General features: G+C 37.4%; 1 protein-coding gene across 1 annotated transcript in view; it reads right to left on the bottom strand.

The window, feature by feature from the left end:
• The window catches only part of LOC122804031 (chromodomain-helicase-DNA-binding protein 4-like), a 198,978-nt gene that overhangs the window by 104,939 nt on the left and 79,846 nt on the right, over positions 1–14,193 (bottom strand). The window contains exons 6-8 of the mRNA XM_044073708.1: positions 11,873–12,064; positions 10,817–11,017; positions 5,853–5,990 (exon numbers count right to left, since the gene is read on the bottom strand). Of these exons, the coding sequence (XP_043929643.1) occupies positions 5,853–5,990; positions 10,817–11,017; positions 11,873–12,064 (531 nt within the window). The remainder of the gene's footprint in view (positions 1–5,852; positions 5,991–10,816; positions 11,018–11,872; positions 12,065–14,193) is intronic.

Raw genomic sequence — 14,193 nt, 5'->3', positions numbered from 1 at the left:
ATGCCCGACTGAAGAAACTCCAGCTCTATTCAGTCGCATACTGTCTGCTCAGAGGTGATCTGTGCCTGACATACAAGGCCATGTCCAACCCGGAATTAATGGACATGCTCCACCTCAAAAAATCCAAATCCACCAGAGCCACGAGAGCAAGAGACTTAAACCTCAACACGGATATAAATAGGACGTGCTGGAGGGACAGATTCATCACCCAGAGACTCCCTACACTATGGAACAGAATCCCAGTCCATGTGAGGCAGAGCCCCTCACTGACTCTGTTCAAGAGAAATCTTGACGAGTGGATGGGAGATCGTAGGTTTACCCCGGGAATCATCTCTGTATCACTGCTGGACAGAGGCACACCAAACTAATGGGTATAGTATTCTCATCCTAAGGGGTGGTGAAAGCCACACACACTCTGGCTAGGCTTTTAAATGCCCTAGGGCAGATAGCCTAGTATGAACCTATGAACCTATGAACCTAAGAAAAAAATCAGCAATATAAATTAATCAAATATGTACCTTATAGGCACGGGAAGTACATAAAAATAAGGTAATCAGTACTTTGGAAAGGGAAATTACTAACCTATGCCTTAGTGTAGTGAGGTGTACAGTTGTCAGAGAGAGTGATCCATGGAAAAAGTGGAGAGAAGAGGAGGGTTAAGGAAAGATAGAGGAGGCTGAGAATGGAGGTAGAAGTAAAGAGTGGAGACTGGAGTATAATGGAATGGGCATGTCCATAGAGCAGGAGAGTTTAGAAATAAAGATAGGACTAGGTATCAGTGAGAGAAAGTAGCATGGGGGGGGGGGCAGAGTAGTCAAGGAAATTGAGAAAGAGGAGGGGGAAGGAGGGAGTGTAGGCAGGGTTCAGGTAGGGTCTTTACACGGGCAGTTCCAGGAGATGAGCAGATATTCCTTTATAGCGAGTTTGAAGTTAAATGAGTTTTGGATAGTTCTGATATGGAGGGGGAGGTGGTTCCAAGAGGAGCCAACTGAGTAGTTATATAGCATTTTTCCTATAGCTTTATTGGGTTTGGTGATTTGAAGGAGGTTCCCGGTTTGGGACATAAGGAGATATGATGGTTGCTAGAGATGGACAGGCTGTTGGTTGATGGATGATGCTATGTGTCAAAAGAAGTTGTGGTAAGAGCAGTTGATTGTGGAGTTCTAACTGGTGGAGTTTTTGTAAGGAGAGACAGTGATGTGAGCGATAGGGAAGGTTTGTGGCAAATCTAGCAATTTTGTTTTAGGTAAGCTCGAGTTTGGCTGACAGATTTGTTTTGGAGGTTAGTGAAAATTTAGGTAGCATATAGTAGGGTAGGCAATAGGTAGGCTTGCACTAGGGACAATTTAGATTCTTGTGTTAAGAATGTTTTATTTCTGTATAGTAATCTTAGTTTCTGGTGTGTCTTCTTGATGGAATTATGGATGTGGATGTCGAATTTAAGTTTGTCATCAATATAAACACCGAGAAGTGTTGTGTGAGATTCAACCATAATAGTATTGTTGCATTTGTCATAGATAGTAACTTCCTGGAAGACTGACAATACCAAAAGGGAACAAAAAAATCTATGCTTCTTTTTTGTAGGTCTGTCCCCCTTCACTGGCTCCCACAAGATCTTTTGTTATCTGACCACACTTATTTAAGTCAGTTTCTGGCAGAAGCCACCCAGCCTAGGCCAAGTTAGATAATGCAAGTCTTGTGCTTGTCTCTGTGGAAAAGTTTAGAATGGCAATGAAAAAACAAAAAAGAGGCCTTGGTAGTTAGCCAAAATTCATAAACATTTGCCTACCCCAAAAAATTGTTTGGAAATTAGAAAATCTCAGTTCAAGCTGTCAGAGAATGTGCTGCATTCTGTCAGCACTAGCACATGGAGAAACTAATGGAAAGTTGTGGAGTTAGCACCCTATGTCTTCAGATGTGAGCCTCTGCGATGCATCCCCTTTAAAGATGAATGGCTTTGCAGGGGATGCCAAGCTATCGGCTGAGACAAATGTTAACAACAATGAACCAATAAGAATCTCTATAAACTGGCCAGTTTGATACATTTTATTAATTTATCCATGCATTCTTTTACTAATTTATTTAGTTGGTAATTGAACTGGTCAAAAGTCCCCTGTAAGCTATAGCCAGTCAGAAGGCATAAAATACAAAACATAAAAGTGAAATTTGTTATACAAAACATGTAGATGCATTATACACTTTTAAAACTCAAAGATTTATCAAATCAAAAGAGTAAATCAATTAATGTCAAAGATATGATGTACTTAGAAATAGTAATAATAATTAATAATTTTGCTGATGCACACCCATGAGGACAATGGAATCAAAACCTTTCCTACACTATCATATAGTACTCTGACCATTAACTAACCTATATTGCAGGGCAAAATACAATAATCTGTCATTTACACATGTCTTACATGCCCCAATGTAAGGCACACATCTTGCATGATGTATAGAACCAAACACAACATTACTTTCAAACAACACGCCAAACAGTGTTTGGGTTCTTTGCTAAACCTGCAAAACCATAACTGCAAGTCATACGGCTACTACAAAAAATGTGAATGTCATACAATTACACTGAATTTCAAAACTCATTGCAATCTTCTTAAAGTGTTTTTACAGAGGGGTGGTACCTTGCAGCACCTTGCATACCCCTTTTACTTAAAAATACTAACATTGGAATTGCTGTACCTTGGAGTAAGGGGAATACCCCAAGGTACTGCATCTTTAAAATTAGTATAACTATTTCTTTCACACTTTTAGTTTTACAGTTCTGAGGGTTACAGATGCAGTGTTCACAATTTCAGCAGGAAACTTGAAAAAGCAAAGCCTCAAAAAACAGAAACAAAGAAACATGTTGTGTTGCTTTATTAAGTGAAGTTTTACTTCTGGTGCTCAAACTTTTCTATCGACAGAAGAGACAGTTCTGAAGACAGCTGTGACAAAAGCTTGCAGAAGAGTCCAAGAAACAATTTCAAAAAGGAAATGATGTCCTGGGGAAAGAATGGGCTGTGTAACAGAGCTACACATTAATGGGTGTAAGTGAAGTACAGCACAGGTCCCACTGCAACAGTCAACATCAGCACCCTTGCCAAACAAAACACTGCATATACTGTAGGTCACTAAAGATTTATAAAACTACAAGACTAATATTAAAACCAAAACAAACTTTCTAAAGCATGATTCCATGGGCATTTTGAATAATAGCATTTCTGCTTAATGGCAAGAGAAACTTGGGTAACCCAGTATTATCATGCAAAGTTCCTAGTGCTACTATGTACCTTTCTTTATACTGGACAGTCCTATCTGGGTAGCTGTGTCCTCCAAAAAAAAAAAAAGAAAAAGAAAAAAATGGCAAATGTCCTTACATTTTTGACAAAAATGTTTCATAAATTTCATCAAATAGTTGCATAAAGCAATTATGTTGTATCTGAAATACTTTAATATTATATGAAAGAGTGCAAACAAATCAAATTCTAGAAGAGTGAGCTTTTATTTTCATAAAAAAGGTGAAGTCCAGTCCTTTGCACTAGTTGTAGGTATTGTTTGTCCTGCTAAATATTATATTTTCAAAAATAATGACTTACTTTGGGCATTTAGAAAGGTGGCAGCCCTAAAAGCCTCCTTTTCTGCATGACTGAAAAGATAAAGTGAACAAGCTCTATCCTAGGGAGTACGCCTTCACCATATGAAAATGAAAAGCCACAATAAGGTTACTCCCTCTATGTGGTAGCTAGCTCCAAGATGGTCCGTTTAGCGGGTATTATATATCCCCTTTCTTGTAGTTGCTGGTATGCAAGCACTACATATGTATCCCAGGTCCTTCCTTAAATAAAAACAATTTTTTAATTCTGTTCAGTTAAAAACGACAAATTGCCTACTTCAAAGTACTGGTTCAAACACTAATAACACTTTCCTCGGAGCAAATTTCTTGTTATAGTAACTTGACTCAGTATGATAAGAAATAACTCATTCATTGGAAGTCACTTCCAGCTACCTTTCTTCCTTGAGTGCAAAACCTCCATTCACTGACAACTATATGCTCTGTTTCCTCAGTAGGTACTTCCAAAGTTCTAAGTCAATAAATTGCCTGTATGCAAAAGCACTAGAGCAAGTTGCAAAAAGTTCCTTACTTGGAAGCCAACTTGTAACCTGCATACAGCCTGTGTGTAAAGTGTGTGGGGGGGGGGGGACAAGTCCCAAAGCTCTTCCTTCTTCTAAAGCCAGTTGATTCCAATAGGCATCCCATGTTCAAGGTCACGGGAATGAATTTCCAAAATCTAAGACCAACTTCAAATTGGACTGCTGCTTGTGCACAAACGAATTCCAAGATAAATAATTCTTCCTTCCTCTGCCTTAAAGGCGGAGAGTCTTATTTGAATATAATACCTCACTGGTCAATACCTAGAATACACACAGTATAAAAGGAAGAGCAAAGCAGATAAATACAGGATCTGAGGAAGGTTTACAACTGAAAGCGCTTATCTGTTCCTGAGTCCGTTTTTGAACACAAGCAGCATGCTTATTTGAAGTTGGCCTTAGAAGTAGGAATATTTTGGAACCTGCTCCAGAGACTTTGCAAACAGGCAGTTTGCTGATTCCAGTTGGCTTCAGAGGAAGGAAGAATTATTTATCCTGGAATTCGTTTAAGTGCACAGGCAGCACGCCGATTTGAAGTTGGTCTTAGACTTTGGAAATTCATTCCGGTGACCTTGAACATGAGATGCCTATTGGAATCAATTGGCTTTAGAAGAAGGAAGAGCTTTGGGACTTGCCCCCCCCCCCCCCCCCCCCCACACACACACACACACACACACACACTTTACACACAGGCTGTATGCAGGTTATAGGTTGGCTTCCAAGTAAGGAACTTTTTGTAACTTGCTCTAGTGCTTTTGCATACGGAGCATATAGTTGTCAGTGAATGGAGGTTTTGCACTCAAGGAAGAAAGGTAGCTGGAAGTGATTTCCAATGAATGAGTTATTTCTTATCATACTGAGTCAAGTTACTATAACAAGAAATTTGCTCCGAGGAAAGTGTTATTAGTGTTTGGACCAGTACTTTGAAGTAGGCAATTTGTCATTATTAACTGAACAGAATTAAAACATTGTTTTTATTTAAGGAAGGACCTGGGATACATATGTAGTGCTTGCATACCAGCAACTACAAGAAAGGGGATACATAATACCTGCTAAACGGACTATCTTGGAGCTAGCTACCATGTGGAGGGAGTAGCCTTATTGTGGCTTTTCATTTTCTGCATGACTAGCTAGAAAGTTTCAATGTGATCTGAGGTAAGAGATGCTAAAAGAAAAGCTTGGTTCTATATAAAATGAAAAAAGAAAATGGCAAAAGAAAAAAAATACCATGCTTTAGTGTGCTATATTTTAAAATTTAAATGGAAACTACAAAACACTTCTTTGATATTGTTTTTGCATTAAAAACACTGCAGCTAGAACTGAGTTTCTTACTTGACCTGCAGCACATTTACAGTCTGAGACATTATCAAGTAATCAAGGAGTCCCTAATGGGGGGGAAGAACAACTGCACTAGAACTGTGGACATGACTACTGAGTAGACTCACTCAGCTATTCACAATTTCAGAATCAATCAGATCCACCACCAAATTTCTTTCTTTCAACTGTCCCCAGGAGCCAAACAAGGTACTCACTACCAAAGTCTGGCAAAAGTTAAAGCTACATGCATCACTTGGTACTCTAAAAGGCAGATCTGGCATTGCAGCACTCATTTTACATACTAAACTACTTACAAATTTTCCTGCATATCAGCAGAAAAAAAAAGAAACAGTAAAACTAGTCTTGGCACTTGAGTTGGTCATACTCACCTTTGACTGCTTGCTTTTGAGTCGATGGGCCTCATCCACCACAAGGCAGGCCCAGTTAATTGAGCGAAGGAGAGCCATGTCGATACTGACTAGCTCAAAGGATGTAAGCATGACATGGAACTTCAGCCGAGCTCCTTTCTAAGGAAGGAATGGAAAAGAAACAATTAAAAAAGCAGCAACTACTCTCCCAACCCAATTTATGAAAATAAACCTGTACAGATCTACTGCATTGGAGTATGACAGCAAAGAACTGCAGTCCAAATACATAAGATCAAAGTGCAACTGCAGATTAACAGAAAACTTATCCTCCTTATCCACCATTAACGTCAAACTGGCACAGATGCATGACACAGGCCATAACATAAATAAGAGAATACTATTAATTAGGATATTAATTTCAAGCTTCTATATAACAAACTAAAATGTTCACACTTTGTAAATATCAGCCATATCAAATTACTTATGCTGATCTTTCCTGAGCTGTTTAAGTACAGGACCACTGAACTATAAAAACTACGTTTGATAGCTATCACAGTTCAAGATAAAAGATTCAGTCAGCACTGAAACATATCTGCAGTTGTGTGTTAAGTGAAAAATGTTAAAACATGAGAGCCAAACCATGAAGCTCTGCTTGCTCAGGTAAAAACAAGAACATCTGTTTCTCTTTCCCTAAAAAAATTAACAGTTTAGTAGTACTGTCTTCATCTCAGGTGTAGGATGCTCCCTGAAACAAACTGGTCAGGAGGGTCAGAGAGAGAATAAAAATGTGCAATATTTTACTGCACTGCTTTACAGAAAGTCTGCCACATTGTAAATATCTGTAAGGTTATGTAATACCTCAGATATGCATCTTCACATTACAGGTGCCATAGTCTCTTGCAATCTCTACAACCTATCTAGAATCTACAGCGGTAAGGATTGATACTGCCTCCCCTTGCCAAACAGGAAGTAAGAATAACATTGTTATGTAGGGTTGCCACCTATAAGGAATTTTTCCTGACAGTCAAGAAATCAGGGTCTCTGTCAGGAAATCCAGAAATCAGGGTTTCTTTCAGGAAATCCAGAAATTAGGGTCTCTGTCAGGAAATCAAGTTAAGGGGAGTACTTGAAAGGCATTTTTAATCATTCTGAGAGCTAACAAATTCTTCAGGTATGTTTCAGAAATGTTTACTGTTTCACTTTTATTTCTTATCTGCATTCAAATACCATGTAAAAGCAAACATTGTTGTGGCTTGTCCTTGTATGTGTGTGTGTATCTGTACATAGGAGTAATAAACTGGCCATAATTCCTTTCACTTTTCATCTCAGACAAACATCAGCATTGCACACGATAAGTGGCTATCTTTGTTGGTCTGGGTAGGACATGTGGGAAATAAACAATGTTGACACGTTGACACAGTGAACAGTGTTGCCATCTCACAGTGCTTGTCTCATTGTCTGAGTTCTTGGCTGTGGATCCATCGGTGAAATCTATCTATCCTCCTTATATCTGTGTAGGTTTTATTCAGGTGTTTTGGTTTCCTCCAACATTGAAATGCATGTTGTAGATAAATTGATGTTCTTCCGATTTTCCATGTGTGTTTGTGTGTGTCTAACTTGTGATAGACCTGCATTGCCAGTGCCAGTTCATGTGTGTGTGTGTGTGTGTGTGTGTGTGTGTGTGTGTGTGTGCATCAAAAGTAACACTGGCAGGCATATACATATATCTCCTTTTTAGTGAAAACAATAAGGCAAAAATGCATCACAGAACATCTAGTCCCTTATTGCTTCTTGGGTCTATCATTCCTGCTGTATAGTGGCTTAGTAGGGCCCTTTGTGTGGGCCTCATTTCATCTTAAACTGATCCCACCCAAAACTGGGCACGGAGATTGCTATAGTTTGTGTGGGGTCTGGGGATACTGTGGTCATTATTTCCTTAATTCTCCTCACAGTAAAGTAAAATATCAGAAGTATGAACAGAAGGTCAGTTTAGATTGTGTGTTGGCTGGTGACAGTGTTTTAATTATTTTTTCAACTTTCCTCAAAATCATTCTTATCAGTTATGCAAAGAAGACAAATTTAATTTGTATAGGACCAGAGCACTACATAGGAGCAACAAGTTGGAATTATTTAATGTAAGTGTTGTCTTTTCACTTCCTTCACTATCAAAACCAGATATACATGCAGGTGGCTATCTTCTCAGGGTAGGAGAAAAGAGGTATGCTGAGTATATACATTTGGTAGCAGTAAGTTGAAATATGTTGCTGTGGTATATTTATTCTTAACACTTGCATTGTAGTTTGACTTCAAAAGGGCAGACAAAAGGAGTCTGACTTGCGTGGTTAGGTTTGAGGAGGCATGATGTGTAGCTGTATGGCAACAGTAACTTTAAATATATGACTGTGGCTATTTATCCTTTTACTTTTAGCTAAATTCAAAAACAGTGGGATGCATAAAAAGAGACTGTCTTTTGGGGGTAAGGAGGAAGGTGGTCATCACAGATGTGATTTATGTGCCCTCACAATCATTTTCTTCTCAGTTTATGGCTAAATACTACTCAGTATGTTGGTAATTACTGTGCCTTCAGTCTTGAAAATAACTTATGTCTTTCTTGAAAAAAAGAATAGTCAGTTTTTTCCTTAGTCATGATTTTTTATTCAGGCCCTCATTTGACTAAAGGTTGTGGGAAAAAGTGTTAAAATTCATCCCTGATTATTTAGAACCTCTTGGATTCTACAGGTCTGTGCCCTTCAAGCCCCCCAGCTTAATTAAAATATTTCCTGCACAGTTATTACAGTACAATCTTAGTCAATAAGAATGTGTTCATAGCATGTAGGAAAAAGTTAAAAAGACAGACAATGTATAAGAAAACAAAACTGCTCTGGATAGTATGTGAAGGCAAGGATGAGAGGAAAACATGGGAGCACTGGGATGTTTTCTCAGAATACTAGTAAGAGTCAAAAGTTTTCAGCCATAAGACACAAGAGTTCATCACAAAACGCCAACTTTAATAAACGAAGCTTTCGGGTTCTCTACCCTTCATCAGCATATACAATCATTTTGTAACTACATTTATATAGAGGTTTAATTAAAGTCACATGATAGTACCAGCCACTAAAAAACACATTAATAAAATTTGCACAATGCAGTTTAGTTTTAAAATGGTACCAACCATTATATTCAACTTTTAGAAATTTCACATCAATATTCATATGAATTGTAAAAATAGTGAATAAAATATACTCAAAATATGTATGTAGAAACTATTAATAAATCAATTTATCATAAATTATCATGCTGTCGTTTAACCAATATAGGTTTTATACTAATGGCATTATTAAGGCCAGGACTAACATCAGCCTGCAATCTTATTATCCACTGTAATTCTTTAATTTCCAATGCATTATTTAAATCACCACCTCTTACACCCAAATCTACTGTGTCTCTGCATCTAAATTTGAATCTATGCGCTGTATTCTCCATAATATGCTTATATAAAGCATTTGTTTGGATTTTTCTATTAATTTCTGACTTATGCTCGACAACTCGATCTTTCAGTCTTCTTGTTGTCCTGCCCACATAAAATTTTTCACAACAGTCGCAAGTAGCAAGGTACACAAGTTGGGATGTATTACAGGTGGCTCTACATTTAAAAACATAACTAACATTGCTTACTGGGTGCCTAAAAAATTCATTTGCTTCTAAAATATCGCCACAGCAGCTACAGTTATAACATTTAAAAGTTCCTAACCTAGTCTGTGCTGAGCACACTTGTTTACTAAAATCCTTATAACACAAAATACTTTTTAATGATTGTTGATTCCTGTATGCAAAACTAGGTTTTGGTCCTACTATTTTTTGTATTTCCGGCATAGCCATTAAAATCGGCCAATTTTTTTCTATGATTTTACAAATTCTGTAACTATATCCATTATATGTAGTTACATATCTAATTTTATCATTTTTTGTCATTATTTGTGCTTCTGACCGAACTGATCTCTCTGATGGCACAGAATTAAACACTGGTTTATATTCTTGATCTCTACCCTTATTTACTTCCTCAATACATTTCTCTATCATAACTTCTGAATACCCCCCATTTTTAAATTCTTGCTTCATTTCTTTTATTTCATTTGCGTACAGGTCATTTTCAGTTGTCAGTCTACTCACTCTGATGAGTTGTGACTTTACTATGCCCCTAAAAATGTGTGTTGGGTGCATGCTAGTTCTCTTTAAATACCTCATCACTTGTACATCTTTTTTATGTATCATTGTTTCAAGTTTTTGATCTTTTTTATAAATCTTTACATCTAAATATATTATACTTTGAGTTGAATAATTCATCTTGAATTTAAAAAATGGTGTTGTACTATTCAAGTAAGATAGATAGGTATTCAGCTCATATTCCGTCCCCTCCCAGACAAAAAAACAATCATCAACAAACCTTACATAGCATTTTACATGCTTATTTAAGTCATTCGAATCATTCAATATGTAATTCTTTTCCCAATAATAAAGAACTGGGATGTTTACCATGGTGATAGTAGACAGCATGGGTGGAGAGTCCCATGAAATATTTTTCCTAGGGATCCATATCATCTAAAGGTGTCCATGCAGTATCTGTATATCACAATTAAAAATTGTTGCTTCTGGGCATGGCTTGCTAAAAGGGGTGTAGCTACTCTCAGACAAGGGGTCATTCTCATTATGTAGATGGTGTGGTTTATTTTTCAGGAAGTAGAAGGATTCAAAGATGGCAACCCTATTGGTATGTAATGCTTCACCTATTTTCGAACTCTGTCTATAACATGGTTTGAAAGAGGATTATGAAGACCTCCAGTTACAGGGAGTAGCATCATGCTGACAGCAAAGTGCAAACATCCAAAAATCAGAAAATGCACACAACACAGATATCCTTAATGTTTACAATAATTCAGATGATAAACGATCACTTCAAATGCTTCCCAAACAGAACTCAACCTTACCTTCATACCGCAAGCCTTTATCCCTCTATGGATGGCATTCCTCTCAAAGGAGAGTTCATTCTCCCTAATCACTGCTCTGCTGTTTTTGTCTCCAGTGTAAGTCACCACATACAAGTCAGGTGCCCATATTTGAAATTCACGCTCCCAGTTGATAACTGTGGATAGGGGAGCAGTCACAAGAAATGGACCTTTTGAGTGTCCCTAATATTTGAAAAAAAAAAAGTTAATGAGAGAAGAGATATGAAAGTTCTACTCAAAATGCTACTATAAACTACTTAACTAAAGGTTAAGGACATTTACTAGTTTGTTGGCAAAGAGAAAGAGCATTTACTTGGTGGTGACCCTGCTGCAATCAACTGCCCAGACAGCCTGTTTCAGGGAAGTAGATGTAGGAATACAGGAAGCTCTCTTTTATGGGTGGGGAAGAAGGCAACCACTAGCCTATGGCAGCTATCTTCTTTTAGAGGTGAAACCCACCAAAAATTGCTGCCACTTTTCTATATACTAGTATTGACAGTGAATGGAGTTGAGTTCACATACTCAAACACTGAAGCCTGTAGCATCACAATGGGCATGATGTTCCAGGGTAAAAGGCATATAGAAAAAAGTCCTTCTTTCCACAGCAGTCAGTGATTCAATTTAATACCCAAGCATTTCATAAAAGAAGCTGTATCCAAGGGGATATTTAGACTAAGTTAGTCATCCACCAACCACAGATTCCCCTGCCTCGATAATGTCAGAGCTAAAATAACAGGAAGACTGTCATGAGGTAGACAGATGAGAAGAGAGATGTCAGTGGCAGCCAGGAGAGAAGGACAGGATTATTAAATGTAAAACCATTATTACAACAAACTGAAAGGGGAATGAGAAGATGTGCTTGGAAAATATTCATGGAAGCCATTTCAGCCTCAAAAGTCTTCAGTTAACTGAAAAAAATAAGCAGGGTGAACCATGAGAATGTGATGACAGGGAACAGGTAGTACTGCTGAAAATCACATATCTCACAAATGTGTATGGCACAGCTTATGGACCATACAAAACAATACTTGTGCTTACCTCTTTGTAAAGGGAGTAAAGAAAGACTGCGGTCTGAACAGTTTTTCCCAGACCCATTTCATCTGCTAAGATGCTGTCTATTCTCTGAGACCAGCAGAAACGAAGCCAGTTAAATCCTTCTAGCTGATAAGGATGAAGGGTACCACCTGTTGCATCCACATAATCTGGCTGTTTTTTATATTCAGCTGTTAGCTAAAATAAAAACCAAATGAACACTGTCAAACTTTTCTCCTCATCCTGGCCTACATGAATTTCTTTACAATTCTTGCAACACAGGCTTCAGAGTTATAGATGTTACAAGCCGAGCAGGCTTCCTGAAACAAACTAAAATTGACAAGATCAGAAACTAACAATGTGCAAGACTTTACTATAATGTTGCTTCACTGGGGAGAGGAAGGTTTGTTCCATGGACCACTATAAACAAGTCTATGTCAAAGCAGCACCATCCTATGACAAGTCTTCTGTAGTCTCCATAGGTATCGACTAGCAGATCTACTTTCTGCCACATCACCAATGGTACATAAATAAGAAAGACATCTGTCTTCTCTGTATGAAACTATTTTGGAGTTGGTTGGTTAATTCTCTAAGCAATGAATCTAAACACAGTAGGGTTGCATGCCTAGTGACTACCTATAAACCTAAGCAATTTTAATGTAAATTTTCTTGCAGTAAAGTAATGTACTTACCGATACAGTAAATACTAGGTACCCCACTTTGTAGCCTTGCTGGACCCAGTATTGTTTACCTTAGAAAGCAATATAGCCTCATTCCATCTGACAACCTTTATATGCCTGCTAGGGTAGCTTGTGAGTCATACGGCTTTTGAACTAGTCTATGAGTTGCAAAGGCAGGCCATTTTGATTGGGACAGGAGATTACTGGGTTATGGCTTATGGTGTTAAACTCTTTTGACAGATCTAAGAAAACTAAGCCCAGTCCCATAACCTGAATTAAGGAGGGATAGCTAAACTATCCAGATACAGAAACCCAAACCACTCCTAAGAGAACACTGATAATATTGTTAACTCTGATTTGACTTGCTAAATATGCTTTTATAATATCTGCTGTTTAAAGAAACTTTTTTCAGTACAAGGGTAAAAATTCCACTTTTGTCCATATACAGTATGTACAGGTGTAATGACTTGTGAGGAATTCCTGTGTCTGTAAGGGAGGCAGAGTGGGATAGGCTTACAAGGAATTCAGAACAAGTGGATAATCAATGAGCTCTTGCTTTACTAACCATCTGGGATAAGATCTGTTATGGCAATAAGAATATATATGTATGTATGTATGCATGTATGTATGTATGTATGTATGTATGTATGTATGTATGTATGCATGTATGTATGTATGTATGTATGTATGTATGTATGTATGTATGCATGTATGTATGTATGTATGTATGTATGTATGTATGTATGTATGTATGTATGTATGTATGTATGTATGTATGTATGTATGTATGTATGTATGTATGTATGTATGTATGTATGTATGTATGCATGTATGTATGTATGTATGTATGTATGTATGTATGTATGTATGTATGCATGTATGTATGTATGTATGTATGTATGTATGTATGTATGTATGTATGTATGTATGCATGTATGTATGTATGTATGTATGTATGAATGCATGTATGTATGTATGTATGTATGTATGTATGTATGTATGTATGTATGTATGCATGTATGTATGTATGTATGTATGTATATATTTTTTTTATTTATTTATTTTACATTTGTTTACTGGGAAAGACCAACTGGACATAAGTCCTTTTCAGCGGAGGCCTGGGGAGAAAAGCTCCAATTACAGACATATTACAAAGTATACAGAGCGTATCAGTTACAGACATTTCAACAGATTATAGACATTACAAATACTGCATTGATGATAGTTAACTCATACATAATGTTGAAGAATACATTTTTTTATGGAAGAAGTCCCATTCTAGATCCTTATGCTTCAAATACAAAAGTAAAGAGGAATTATTTACCTACAGATGAAGTTAATTGCTGTTAGATTCCACTAAAATAATGGGCAGTAGTATATCAAGGCACTAGGGAAGGCCTACCCAGAGGACTGACAATTGCACAGCCAGGTGTCTACCAGGTGAGACTTAAGGAGGTTTTTAAATTGTAAGATAGAGCTGTTGGAAGTTATTGAGGTTGGTAGTTTATTCATTATTTTAAGGATGAAGTTAGAGAAGAGAGATTTCCCAGCTAAGTTGTTGGCTTTAGTGGTATCCACAAGGTATTGGTTACTGGAGCAAAGAGATCAGGCAGTGGTGTATGGTTGAATGAGATTATGGAGAGAAGG

This window comes from Protopterus annectens, chromosome 6.part0 (genome assembly GCF_019279795.1).
Source record: "Protopterus annectens isolate FY-2018-M chromosome 6.part0, PAN1.0, whole genome shotgun sequence".
In the NCBI taxonomy this organism is placed as follows: domain Eukaryota; kingdom Metazoa; phylum Chordata; order Ceratodontiformes; family Protopteridae; genus Protopterus; species Protopterus annectens.
Note: the sequence above shows the minus strand (reverse complement) of the source record. Positions and strands in the feature narration are given on the sequence as shown.